Source organism: Scyliorhinus torazame, chromosome 22, assembly GCF_047496885.1.
Source record: "Scyliorhinus torazame isolate Kashiwa2021f chromosome 22, sScyTor2.1, whole genome shotgun sequence".
Lineage (NCBI taxonomy): Eukaryota > Metazoa > Chordata > Chondrichthyes > Carcharhiniformes > Scyliorhinidae > Scyliorhinus > Scyliorhinus torazame.
The window spans coordinates 42961519-42976287 of record NC_092728.1 but is presented as its reverse complement, the minus strand read 5'-3'; the positions used below and the strand labels follow the sequence as shown (position 1 = coordinate 42976287).

At 48.4% G+C, this 14769-nt stretch overlaps 1 protein-coding gene across 5 annotated transcripts in view; it reads left to right on the top strand.

The window, feature by feature from the left end:
* The window catches only part of LOC140399046 (glutamate receptor ionotropic, NMDA 1), a 370944-nt gene that overhangs the window by 265339 nt on the left and 90836 nt on the right, over window positions 1-14769 (top strand). For all 5 annotated transcript variants that reach the window (XM_072488128.1, XM_072488126.1, XM_072488127.1 and 2 more), the window contains 3 exons: window positions 3294-3377; window positions 5100-5235; window positions 9805-9938. In XM_072488128.1, coding sequence (XP_072344229.1) covers window positions 3294-3377; window positions 5100-5235; window positions 9805-9938 — 354 coding nt within the window. The remainder of the gene's footprint in view (window positions 1-3293; window positions 3378-5099; window positions 5236-9804; window positions 9939-14769) is intronic.

Genomic DNA, 14769 nt, shown 5'->3' with positions numbered 1-14769 from the left:
GCCATCCCTTCAGTAGTTTCCGTCCCAAACTCTGGAAATGCCACCCCAAACCTCTCTACTTCTCTTGTATAGTGGTAAAATTATTAAATTTCAAACAGTCTGGCTCTCCAGAACTCCATGGTGAAGCATTGGGGATATTCAGCTGACTCGCAGAGATTATGCTGGTCAGCTCTCCCCTGGAATATTCTGTTGGCACACTGATGTCGAAATCAGGAGGTTATGGGTACAAGACTCACACCAGAGATTTGAGCACAAAACCTAGGCCAATGCTTCCCCGTTGTATTGAGGGAATGTTGCACAGTCTGAGGTGTCATATTTCAGACGGGGTGTTAAACTGAGGCTCCATCTGACCTCTCATAGAATTTACAGTGCAGAAGGAGGCCATTCTTCCCATCAAGCCCACACCGGCCCTTGGAAAGAGCACCCCACCCAAGCCCACAGCTCTGCCCCATACCCACAACCATACCCAACCCCTTTGGACACTAAGGGCAATTTAGCATGGCCACTCCACTTAACCTGCACATCTTTGGACTGTGGGAGGAAACCGGAGCACACGGAGGAAACCCCCGTAGACACGGGGAGAACATGCAGACTGCGCACAGACAGTGACACAGGAATCGAACCCGGGACCCTGGAGCTGTGAAGCAACTGTGCTAACCACTATGCTACCATGCTGCCTATCGAAAGAAAAATGATAAATGCCCTCATGGATATAAAAGGTTTCCTGGTACCACTCGTGAAGGGCAGGAGAATCCTGGCCACTAATTATCCCTCAACCAGCAGCATCGCACAAGCAGGTTAACTGATTATCACATTGCTGTTTGCGGAACTTGCTATGTACAAATTGTTTCCTTCATGACAACAATGACGATATTTCAAAAATACCTTATTGGCTGTAAGGCACTTTGGACATATCATGAGACGGTTTTCACCTCTTATCCAAGTTCTTCCTCGTTCAGTTGTTCTTCATATTAAATGAAGGAAGAAATAGCTACTCACTCCTGTGTCCCAGACTCCCTATCCTGCGGAAGGTGAACTTCGTAGGTAAAATCTGATGCAGGAGTTCTCGCAGGCTTGCAAGATGTGACATAAATAGGTATTTTCTCTTTTTTCCTTTATGAAGGATCTTCACCCTGCTGCATCAGTGTCACAACATTAAAAATGCAGCTCTTATCATCCCGAGATAATTAATTTTGTTCTAAGACTGCATGATAAGAAGTTAAACATTTTATGCTCGCTGGTCCACCATGTTAAAAGATTGCTTCTCCAGCTCCCTGATAATAATTTGCGTGTCGTTGATTTGCCTAGTAACAGCAGTAACAAGAATTAACCAGCCAAAATAGGATAAGACCTGTCCAGCAACAGGTAGAAATGTACCTAGCGACAGCAGTTGGCAGCATTCAAAGGACGGATGAGATGCGTATCACCCAATTATAAGATTAGAAGACATTTCGATCGAATCAGATGTTAATAGCTTATTAATAGAAGCAGATTATGCAGGCCATTGGAAGATCAATGAGGTACACACACGCCTAATTTCTGGAGTCAAGGAATTTGATAGGGGTAGACAGCCAAATAGACAGAGGGCAGAATCAAAGAGAAACAAAGGTATAATTGCCAGGACACATTGAAGCAAAGTAAAGCAGTTGACACCTGGAAGACTCAAAAGCAGAGGAACCAACTAACAGCCTGGAGGCTAAGTTTTGCATCTAAGTCTTAGGGCTAAGGGAGTGCAGAAAATCTTGAGAAATATCTTCGCTGGAACAGGACAAGATGTTTTTCAGACTTGCTTATCCTCCCTGTATTGTATGGTAACGATCAGCTGGTTTTAACTTATAGATTTATTTAATTTGGATGTTGTTTAGGAGAAATAATAATAATATAATAATCGCTTCTTGTCACAAGTAGGCTTCAATGAAGTTACTGTGAAAAGCCCCTAGTCGCCACGTTCCGCCGCTTGTTCGGGGAGGCTGGAACGGGAATTGAACCCGCGCTGCTGGTCTTGTTCTGCATTACAAGCCAGCTGTTTAGTCCACTGTGCTAAACCAGCCCCTAGAAAGGGAAAGTCTGAAGGAATTCAGGATCGTAGATATATTTTGGAACATGGATTGTGTTCTACATAAACTGTGTGTATTTAGGAATCCAGGTACTTCATTGTCTTAGAGTAGTGTAGTTCATGGGTATTTGTATTTTCTTAAATTCAATAGGTAGACTTTAAAAATTGTTATATGGTGACTGTACTGCTTAGTTTCTCTGGGGTTTCACTTGACTCCTCACATCAATTCAAAAGCAAATATATACACCCCCACGAACCGATGTTCCATATTGGGGTACCCTGGCAAATAACATCAGTGTGGTTCGTGACATGCTTCCTGCCATTGGAGAATGGGAGGGACTGTGAGGAATGTTTTGTGCTTCCGTTCAGTCCTGATACTGACAGGCTTTCTGACAATGACATTACATTGTCCCAGAGACAGAGGTTAGAAATCAAGGTGTTAGATAGAATAAAACCATAGAATTCCTACAATGCAGAAAGAGGTCATTTGGCCCATCGAGACTGTACTTACCCTCTGAAAGAGCACCCTGCTGAGGCCCACTCCCCTGTCCTATCCCCGTAATCCTATAGCCCCATCTAACCTGCACATCCTTGGACACTAAGGGGTAATTTAGCATGACTAAACTACCTAACCTGCAAATCTTTGGACTGTGGGAGGAAACTGGAGCACCCGGAGGAAACCCATACAGACAGGGGGAAAACGTGTCTGGGGAGAGCTCCACACAGTCACCCAAGGCTGGAATTGAACCCGGGTCCCTGGCATTGTGAGGCAGCAGTGCTAACTGTAGAATATACTCCTAACTAAAGCAATTGGCACCATTTTGAAAAAAACCTTTAAAGAAAACATAATCTGAATTTTCATCTAGCAATATGATTGGCTGTTGGTTGAACACACATAGATATCAATGATTGGAGCCTTCTTTGCTTAACAAAATGGTTGAAAGACTTTTTAAAAATGTAACTAATCATGTTGAGTGTTGTAAACTGGGGTATTAGACTTCAAGTCCCAAATTATAATCCACACTTGAGATTTTGGGAAATGCGGCACAATTCTCACAATGAGTTATCCTCACATTAGTTATTCACTCCTCGTCAATGTCTGTGAAACATGTTGAGCTGGTAATGGAGCTGAAGTTATTTTACTGGAAGCCTGTGTTTACTTGTTCTCCCTCGCTCTTGTGTCTTATCTTCCATATCGAGGATGCTTTTCTGACTCGGTGTTTGTCCAATTGCACAGGTTCTGCTGAATGACAAGAAAATTATCTGGCCAGGAGGAGAATTAAACACCCCCAAAGGCTTTCAGATGTCAACGAGATTAAAGGTAGAAACCTGGGCAAAATTGTTCAAGTAGCCGAGACAGTCCAGCGGCTGTAAAGCTAAAACACTGCCTTCTCTGCCGTAATCCTGAGCTTGATCACAACTGATGTCCAAAATAACTCAACTTCAATGGCTGAGTCATTGTAGACAAAGAATTAATGCTCAAGATTCACAATAGAGAAACCAGACCTGGTTAGCTGCTCATGCAGTAAGTTCATGGTTCAATGTCTCTGTTAATAAAGGAGGGCAGGCAATATGAGTGACCTGACCTGCAGCATGAAGATAAGGGAAGAGTGTGAATCGCCACTGATGGGGTAAAGGAATGAAAATTCCAGTTTAATGTTGAGGGCTTGGACAGGAAAAGTGACTGTTCTTTTTTTCACATTTTCAGACTAATAAATGTTGGGGTAGTTGTTTGTCCTGCAAAGAAGTGCAGAATCTCTACAGTGCAGAAGCAGGCCATTCGGCCCATCGAGTCTTCACCGACCCTTTGAAAGAGCGCCCTATCTAGGCCCACTCCCCCGCCCAACCCCACCTAACCTGCACATCTTTGGACTGTGGGAGGAAACCGGAGGATCCGGTGGAAACCCACGCAGACACGGGGAGAACGTGCAGACTCTGCACAGACAGTCACCCAAGGCCAGAATTGAACTCGGGCCGCTGGTTCTGTGAGGCTAACCACTGTGTCACCGTGCCGCCCAGGCAAAACAGTTCAATTACCTATTCAGTGTACAATAACTTAGTCCAGTTCTTTCTAACCTAAGCTGCCAGCTGGTACAAAGTATATTCATCTATTACCAATAGATGGCCTATTCAAGTCAGCCTGAGCAGAATGCCCGGGATCCGCTCCTTTCCTCTCACTCTCTCACTCTCACAGGAGTGGTCACTGAGGCCAAAGACAAGGGAATCATTTCACATAAAACATTCCAACAAACTATCAATCTGTGCATGTTTATATAATGTGATACAAGGTCCTGGGTATAGACGCAGGAGAATTGTGTGGATTTCCACCATTGCTGAATGGATTCGATGGAAAGGCACAGATTTGTTGTGGGATACAATGTGTAGCGCTGTGAGCTGCAATGAAAGATGTTTGAAAACTCATGTTAAAAGGCCTTTTACAGCTGTCTTTTTTTTCTTCTTTTTAATAAATTTAGAGTACCCAATTATTTTTTTCCAATTAAGGGGCAATTTAGCATGGCCAACCCACCTATCCTGCACATCTTTTGGGTTGTGGGGGCGAAACCCACGCAGACACGGGGAGAATGTTCAAACTCCACACGGACAGTGACCCAGGGCCGGGATTCGAACCCGGGTCCTCAGCGCCGCAGGCAACAATGCTAACCACTGTGCCACCATGCTGCCCTCCTTTTACAGCTGTTAATATGCCTGCTTATTTAATTTCAACATTCAGAGCTTGGACTTCTGTCCACTGGCCTCAACATGAGGCTCCTGCAACTTTTAAGATCTTGTTCTACTGTATCAGGTCTAAACTATTGCACAATAATAGCTCATTATATTTGGGGAGATTCTTTTATTTTGCATGGAATAAACTGTTTATAAACTTTCCAAGAGCCGGTGCAGACTCGATGGGCCGAATGGCCTCCTTCTGCACTGTAAATTCTATGATTCTATGACGTTCACAAGTGCACACTGTTACAAAATATTTATCCCAACATTTTATTCAGAAAGTTGATTGGATTTTCTTTGTTTACTTCGCCAAAAGATTGTCAGTATTTACCAGGAACCTTTTGTATACGTAAAGCCAACATTACCGGATGGAACATGTGAAGAACAGATTACGATTAGTGGTGACCCCATTAAAAAAGTGATCTGTACGGGGCCCAATGCAACTGTGCCAGGTAAACCACACTACGTCACTCTGCTGTTCGCAGGGAACGTCAATTTGAGCAGCATTTTAAGCGCACATCCTGACGTCATTGCGCACTTGCGCTGTACCTCGGTCGGCGGGCGCAAGCGCAGGTTGGTCACCCGCCCACCAGCAATTATGGAGCCACCCCCCCCCCGCGCATCGGTTACCCCACTTGCATCTCTGCAGCTGGGTATATTCTACTCAGTGTGGAGCACCTCTGAGGAGGAAGAGGACTGGGGACAAAGAGAGAGGAGACCAGGTGGGTGCAGCACAGGGTGCTCAGGGCCAGCTAGGGAGGTGGTGGGGGGGGGGGGGGGGGGCGCAATGGGGGCATCCCAGCAGAAAATGCCACTACCCAGCTGCCAGGATGTACAGGCAGTGAACTGACCACCTGGCTATGCCCGGGGTCCAGTGCCACAGGAGGCTACGCCTTGCAAGGGAAGCTGTCACGACCATTTGCCAGATTGGGTCGGAGGCAGCCTCCAACTATGTGGATGGACACTCAATGCCTGTGGCTCTCAAGGTCACTTGTGATGCTAAACGTTAATGCCTCAGGATCTTTCCAGGCGTCAGTCTTTGTGGAATCACTCACTCAGCTGCACACAGCTATATGAAGCTGGTGACTGATGCTCTATTCAGGTGGGTGACAACATTCATCCATTTCAGGATGGGCCTTGTAAGCCAGGCTGAGCACGGATCAGAGACCTTGCAACAATTGCAGGGTTCCCCCGAATCCAGGGCAAATTGATTGCACCCACGTGGCCATCAAGGCATCAGCCAGCCAGCCGGGCACATTTGCCAACAGGAAGGAGTTTCACTCCATGAACGTTCGGATAGTTTGTGACCACCTGACAGCTCCCAGAATGCCTTCATTCTACGTCAATCATAAGTGCCAAGGCTGCTCACGGCGCCAGCTTGCCTGGTTGGTTGGTGACAAGGGATATCCTTTGAAGAGGTGACTAATGACATCTCAGGCACCCAAGGACAGAGGCAGAGGAGAGATACAGTCGCTGCCATGTATCCACAAGGGCAGTGGTGGAAAGGAGCATTGGCCGGCTGAAGATGAGCTTCCAATGCCCGGGTCAGGCCCGGGGTGCCCTGCAACATCTGCCCAAGCGGGTGTCCCTCATTGTCATTGCCTGCTGTGCTCTTCACAATTTTGCTCTCTCGATGGGGGGGAACCACTGGATTAGGAAGACACTGAAGCTGCTGCATCTGCCTCAGATGAGGAAACCGACCTTGACTCAGGTGCAGAGCCCAGGCAGCCAAAAGGTGAGGACAGAAACCCTGATATCAGAAACCTTCAGGGAGACAAGGATACAAGGGAGGCTTTGATTCAGTATTTTTTGGCAAGGCTGGCATGCTCTTCCTTCCCATATCCTCTATGGGCACCACCTCCATCCCAAACACCTCACACTTAACCACTCCATGAGCCCCCTGTAGCATCACTGCCTGAATGGTAAAAGGTTGATACCCCAGACATCTCTTACCAGCCATTGACGTGATGAGGCTAATCGAACACACAGAGAACACTCCCGACATGTGAGAAAGCAGTGATTTATGTGGATAACGTTTAAACAAAGCAAAAACATCCAATTGGATCGATTCTAACCTCAAGTCATTTGAATAAAAAACATAAGCACCCAATGCAAACGCTTGAATGTGGTCACTGGATCTTAAGCTTACATTTGCGGTTGCTCCATCGAGGTGTTCTCTCTTTCCCCCCCCCTCCTCTCCCCCACCCCCACCCCCTCGCTCACAGCAGCATTAGAGGCAGGCTTCTGACTGTGATGCCCTGTTACCATAGATAACCTGGGTGGTCATCCTCTGGCTGGTGGAGCCTGAGCAGGCATTGCTTGGTAGAGTGCGCTCAGCAACATGGCCAGGCATTCCTCAGTCGCCGCGGACTCGAAGGATGGCGTGGTGACTGGCAGATAGGCGGAGGAGCTGCTGTCTTTGTTCGGGCACTGTGAATGGAGGACCCAAAGATGACAATCAGCTTGTCCATTATTATGAGGTGTATCCTCACCTTCTTGCTTGCCATTGAAGGATAGGCACCCATCTGTTGACCGGGACCCTGGCTCCAGTCAATTGACAGGTACAACACCATTAACTTTGACTCAAATTACTTCTTTACTGAACACAGGGCAGCACGGTAGCATTGTGGATAGCACAAATGCTTCACAGCTCCAGGGTCCCAGGTTCGATTCCGGCTTGGGTCACTGTCTGTGCGGAGTCTGCACGTTCTCCCCGTGCGTGCGTGGGTTTCCTCCGGGTGCTCCGGTTTCCTCCCACAGTCCAAAGATGTGCGGGTTAGGTGGATTGGCCATGCTAAATTGCCCATAGTGTCCAAAATTGCCCTTTGTGTAGGGTGGGGTTACTGGGTTATGGGGATAGGGTGGAGGTGTGGATCTTGGGTAGGGTGCTCTTTCCAAGAGCCGGTGCAGACTCGATGGGCCGAATGGCCTCCTTCTGCACTGTAAATTCTATGATAATCTATGACAAAATAAAATCCCAATGCTTATTACTACTACAAGAGAGGTTCGATCATACACTGCATCGAAAACATATAACTGATTCTACCTTTGTTACCACTACAAGTTCACAAGTATATATTAAATTGATAATACTTATCTAAATTCTAGTTTTGGAGGATTTGTGGAGGATGTCATTACCCAATCGCACAACCAGGCACAAGTGGGGATCGGACCCTGTCTTCAAGATGGAGGCTCGAGACGTCTTCCTTCTGCGATGTTGTTCCTCGAGGTTTCGCTGATGAAATCTGTCTCTCATTCTTACACAGATCTCACTGGCACTGATCTGATGCTTCTAGACATGTGCTCACAGGACACCACTAATGAATCAATGTCTTTTCTGGTCTTAAATGCTCAAAGGGGTTGAATTTCTTCTCAGGAACATGAAATACATGGGGCGGGATTCTCCACTCCCGTGCCGAATTGGCCGCGCCGTCGTGAACGCCGTCGAGGTTCACAACGGCGTGAAACGGCCCCGATCCCGAATGATTCAGGCCCTGACAATGGGCCAGGATCGGGGCCGCGTCATCTACATGCGCCAGGCCTTGTCGCCCGTGTAAAAGCGGCGGCGCCTAGATGACGTGGCCGGCGCCACATAACTGGCGTCATCCACGCATGCGCGGGTTGGCGGGCGCCAACCCGCGCATGTGTGGTTGCCGTCGTCTCTAAATCCGCCCCTCAAGAAGATGGCGGACGGATCTTGCTGGGCCGCGGAAGGAAGTAGGTCCTCCTTCAGAGAGGACGGCCCGACGATCGGTGGGCACCGATCGCGGGCCACCCCACATTTAAGGTACCCCCCGGTGCAGGATCCCCCCCCCCCCCACGCAGGCCGCCCCCCCCAGCGTTCACGCACCGTTCACGACGGCAGCGACCAGGTGTGGTCGGCGCCGGGGGGAACCCGCCGTTTTGGCCTGGCCGCTCGGCCCATCCGGGCCTGAGAATAGCGGGGGTGCTGGAGAATTGCCATTTTGGGTGTCTCCGGCGATTCTACGGCCTGCGGCCCGCGGAACTCGACGGGGCCGTTCCCGCCGCTTGGGAGAATCGCTGGAGGGCGTCGGACCGGCGACCCGGGAAATTTTGGTGGCCCAGGCGATTCTCCCAACCGGCGTTTAATCACTGTCTGTCTGAGGCAGCCATTGTCCAAGCTGTCCTGAAACCTATTGTAGAAATTCAATTCCCAGAAAGCCTCTGTGATTTATTTAGTATATTTGTTACTTGGCTACATTTCCCATCAGGCTACAGTGTCTCTTTTACTTACACATCTGAGAGACTGGTTGCTGCATTTTTCTCCCACACTGGCAGTGACCTCCTCATTGTGTTCCTGGAGCTGCCTCCCTATGAGGGTCACCATTGTCTCAATGGACGAGGCGGTGGGCTGGGAGTTAAGGGTTAATGAAGCGCTCATGCTCCACAAGGACTCCTCCATGACAGAGACCATGGCACGTAGGCCTTCAGGGATCGCCGCCAGATATCCCCGCACATCTCGCTGGACATTTAGCATTTACCCCCTGATCGACAACTCCAGGGGCTCAACATCTGCCTCAGACTCAATGTGGTCCTGGTCTCCAACACTCCTCCAACTGCCGGCAGTCTGGGCACTGCCTGCCTCTGCATTCTGCTCCACCACCATGCGCTACCAACTGAACCCACGCGCTGTAGCCCAGCATGTTGTCCATGATGTTTAATTGAATCATGGCTGGACGTAATGGGACGTGAGTAGAAATTTCCCATTTAAATAAATCTCTCGAGATCTCACACGTCTCGAGCATTCTTCTCGATCATCTTCGCACTGATTCTAGGAAATACACTTCTTCAGCGTTAGATGATTTTAATGAATCATTAAATGTTACCACAGCAACATTTCATTCAGAAACTGTATTTTGAGGTTTACACTTTTTGACAATCATGCACATTTCAGATTTTATTAAGCAACTGCACTGTGATGTATTGCAATATGGAAGCTGTTAGTTACAGCCCATTGTGATTGAAGCCATACTGACTGCAGTCCATGTTGTATTTGGCAGGTCGCCCCATTGTCCCTCAGTGCTGCTATGGATTCTGTATTGATTTGCTCATCAAGCTTGCCAGCACTCCTGCGTTGAACTTTACCTACGAGGTTCACCTTGTGCAGGATGGGAAGTTTGGGACACAGGAGCGAGTAGGTATTTCTTCTCTCATTTGATATGGTGAAGGAGTGAATATGGGAAACTTGGAAAAGATCTGAAAATATGTCGAGTGATTGAGGTATATTAACAAACCATACTCATTCATTATGTGTTAGGTGTCATGGACACTTTTGGTATCGCAAAGTTGCCCATGAACTTTATATATAAAATGTGTGTGTGCACGTGAGTGGGTGTGCGTGCGGGGGTTTGGAAGTTTGTGTGTGTTTCTGTGGGTGTTTATATGAATTTGTGTGGGTGTGGATATGTGAATGCATGTGTGTGTCTGTGTGTGTTTGTGTATATCTATGTGTCTGTGTGTGTGCTATGTGTATGTGTCTATGTACATTTGGGTGTCTATGTGTGTGTGTGTATATGTTTATATTTTTCTACCAGTGGAGTGAGAGATACAATTTAAAATCACAACCCAGATGCAAAACCTTTTTAACAAAAAGGAAAAATCAGCAGAATTTATGCTAATTCTCTGGCAGTGACAAAAACAGAATCTTCCAATAATTGGTCAGAGTGTCAGTTTCAGACTGAAAGCCGATGTGTATCTCTCCAGCTATACAGAGAAACTGGGGGTGCGGTTTCTGCCGTCACTCTGGCGGGACAGGGTCTGGTAGAACTAGCTTGGCCGGCTCTACAGAGATCAGGGCGCCATCTATAAAGAAATCCCCAATCTGCGTTTGAAATAAACGCCCCCCCACCCCCCTTGGTCCTGGGGGATCCCCACAAACATTGGGGTAACCCACCTCCCCTCCAACAAGCATTGGGGCAACCCCACACACACATAAGGGGCTCCCCAGAGGGCCCATCCAGGCACTGCCAGGTAGTTGTGCCCTGGCATGTCTGTCTCTCTCTCCCCCCCCCCCCCCCCAAGGACTACCCTTGTGCACCCGGTGGGTTCCCCTCAACAGCTTAGCATTTTACTAAAGTGTTGTAAACGTCACTAACACAGGAGATGTTTTTTACCTGCGGGGAACATATGGTGGGGAAGCCCGTTCAAAATATGTAAGTTTATTTTAAGGCATTTAAACAAGGTTTCTGCCCTTTCTAGTGTTATGCCACCCTGGGCTAGTGCGCGATCAATTCCAGCCCCACATGCCCCACAATCGCAACACAAGTGAATTAACCAATCATTCTTATAAAACGACCCGGAGTCTTTGGCCCTTGGCTGCCCAATAATCACAATCACCAGGTTTGTAAATGTAAACACGATTACTGTTTATATCATGAAATGTGCAGCAAATACAACTGGTTAACGACAAGCTAATACCTACTATCCACTTTAACTGCCCCACCCTCTACCCACACACACAAGACCCACCGGGCCGGGGGGGGGGGGGGCAGGGTGGGGTGAAAAATAATAAGGATGAAGGTCAAAAGACAAGAGTCTCTGCTTCATATAGTGAATCTTTTAGCACATTTTCCTCACAGCAAGCTTGCAGATTAGTGTCTCCTCTCATAGATACAGGATCATCTGTCAATTTCATGGGAGGCAAAACTTGCGAAAAATGTCAGGATTGCCCCATCCGGGGGCATGGATGGACTTTGTTTCTATAAGATCGCCCCGCAACCTTCTAAATTCCAACGAGTACAGTCCCAGTGACCGTAGAGAATGTCATCACTGATGTTCAGCGGGCCTTTGACCCCTTGCAGTGCGGGCTGAATCATCAGCCGAAATACCTCAGCTGCTGAGTTGACTCCAAAGTTGAGCTTCTTGTATCAATGAATTGTGATGAAGTGGAGTAAGTGTGGTTAGATAGCGGTGGGGAACTCGCAGACAGAGCCGACGGGAAACTCCCAGGAAAACCCGCCACAAATGACTTTTGGAAACCTTTCCATTAGATCTACCTTAAGATACTTTGATTCTTCTGCAAGTTCAATTTGATGGGAGCCTGCATTAGCATCAAGTTTAACAAAGTGTTTAGCACCATTCACTTTCTGTATGATGTTGGTGTCAAATGTCTTTCTCGTTGTATGGGTTGGTTTAGCGACCACATATCAACACAGATTCTAATCTGGTTCTCACTCTAGGATCTCGTGATAACTTGTTTGGGTGAGGCCCAAGGGTTAGGCTCAAGAACCAACTTTCTCAATATTGTCAAGGTCAAGGAGTCACTGAAGTTCCTTCTCTGTCCATCTCCTGATATGAAATGGTATTCGTATTTGTTGATGTACGAGGGGGGTACATTAGTGTCTACATGCAGTTTACATGTGACCCCTTTCAGTTTGCTGATACCAGTGAAGTGGTCAGCATACAATTTGAGAATGTTGTTGGTAAGTGTAAGATTCATGAATATGGGGCGTCATTCTCCGCCGGCGGGAGTCTCCGTTTTGCCGGCGCCCGGGGGTTTCCTGACGGCGTGGGGCTGCCCCACAATGGGAAACCTCATTGACCGGCCGGTGTAACGGAGCATCCCGCCGGCAGGTCGGGGAAGAAATGTGGCGGGGCGGGTAGGAGAATTTCGCTCATCATTGTGATTGTGCAGATCTGTTGCTGTTTGGAAACTGATAAGAACATAAGAACGAGGAGCAGGAGTAGGCCAACTGGCCCCTCGAGCCTGCTCCGCCATTCAATGAGATCATGGCTGATCTTTTGTGGACTCAGTTCCACTTTCCGGCCCGAACACCATAACCGTTTATTCCCTTTATTCTTCAAAAAACTGTCTATCTTTATCTTAAAAACATTTAATGAAGGAGCCTCTACTGCTTCACCGGGCAAGGAATTCCATAGATTCACAACCCTTTGGGTGAAGAAGTTCCTCCTAAGCTCAGTCCTAAATCTATTTCCCCTTATTTTGAGGCTATGCCCCCTAGTTCTGCTTTCACCCGCCAGTGGAAACAACCTGCCCGCATCTATCCTATCGATTCCCTTCATAATTGTATACGTTTCTATAAGATCGCCCCGCAACCTTCTAAATTCCAACGAGTACAGTCCCAGTCTACTCAACCTCTCCTCGTAATCCAACCCCTATAGTGACACATTCTCCAGCTATGACATAAAATACAACATTCCTTCTAATATCTTGGAGTGAGATTGACATTTCAAAAGTCGGAGAACATTGAGGAATTTGTCACTGTTATCGGCCGGGATTCTCCGCTTTCCGGCGGGGCGGGCCATACCGGCGCTGAGAGAGGCGTGAACCGCTCTGGCGTCGGGCCGCTCGGGAGGTGCGGAATCCTCCGCACCTTCAGGGGCTAGGCCAGCGCCGGCGGGGTTAGCGGCGCACCAACCGGCACCGAACGGCCTCCGCCGGCCGGCGCGAGTTGCCGCATGCGCGGGAGCGCCAGCGTATTCTGGCGTGATCCCAGCGCATGCGCAGGGGGGTTCTTGTCCGCGCTGGCCATGGCGGACTGTTACAGCGGCCGGCGCGGAGGGAGAGAGTGCCCCCACGACACAGGCCTGCCCACAGATCGGTGGGCCCCAATCGCGGGCCAGGCCACTGTGGCCCCCCCCCCCCACCCCCGGGGCTAGATCCCCCCCCCGCGCCCCCCCCCCCCCCCGAGGACTCCGCAGGCCGCCCGCAGAGCTAGGTCCCGCCGGTAGGGACCTTGTTTGATTTACGCCGGCGGGACTGGCCGAAAATGAGCGACCACTCGGCCCATCGCAGAGCAGAGAATCGCCGGGGGTGCCACTGCCAACGGCCCCCGACCGGATTCCCGCCCCCGCCGGAGAATCCAGCGGCGGGGCAGGATTCACGCCGCCCCCCCCCCGGCGATTCTCCGGCCCGGCGGGGGGGGTCGGAGAATCCCGCCCATAATGTCACTATTTCAGTACTCCCTGGTTTGCTGAGCATGGGGCAATCCTGACATTTTTTGAATATTTTGCCTCCCAGGACATTGACAGATGCTCCTGTATCTATGAAAGGAGTGATGTCTGAGCAGCCAATTGTCATAAAAATGAGAGCACAAAGGTATATTCAGGGTCATTGACTACATTCTGTTGCCCAGTGTTTGTGCTGCGTGTACGTGGCACCCTTCTGGTGATATCAGTCTTTGTAGTTGATTTTGTTGATGAGTGACAAACATGAGCAAAGCGGTTGATTTGTCCACAGGCTTTACACTGCTTGCAGGTAGCAGGACCCTGTCTGATGCGGGCGAGCATCACCATAGTGGAAAGATTCTTCAGATAAGTTGCATATCTACTGCTGCTGTTGCTTTTCAGGTGGTTTCCTGGCACATGAAAACAGTGGACAACTGAGCTAACCTTGTAGTGTGGTAGTTACTGCTGGCAGCCTCAACTGCATGAATCCAGTTCTTGCTAACCCCAGCAGCTAAGCCAGCTTCCTGTCCTTCTTGAGTATTTTCTGTGTAATTGAGAGACAGCCTGTGTTTGTTTTTCCCTTTCAATGTTCAGCATCACTGAAGTCACATTTGGTTGCTAGTTTCTCGATCACGTGCAACACTAGCCGATTGTTTTATATATTGATTTTTTTGGGGTGTGAACTAGGTGGACAGTGCATTTTGTTCTCAATCGTAGTCATTTTACTCAGACATAGGTATCGAAAAAACATCTTCCAAATGTTCAGCTCCATACACCATTGTGCCCCTGAAACATCGCAGCTACTTTTGTTAACATGGGATTTGATTTATTATTGTCACATGTATTGGTATACAGTGAAAAGTATTGTTTCTTGCATGCTGTACAAACAATGCATACCATTGTTATGGGCAAGGTGTTTTCAGAACCCCAAAATGTATCATGGAGTTCAACCAACCTCCCCCTTTAATGGATTTGTTGCTTTTCCGAGCACACAGCTTTTCCGAGGTGTGATATTACAATTATGGACACGTGGGTTTTTAAACACAAAACACTGTTTA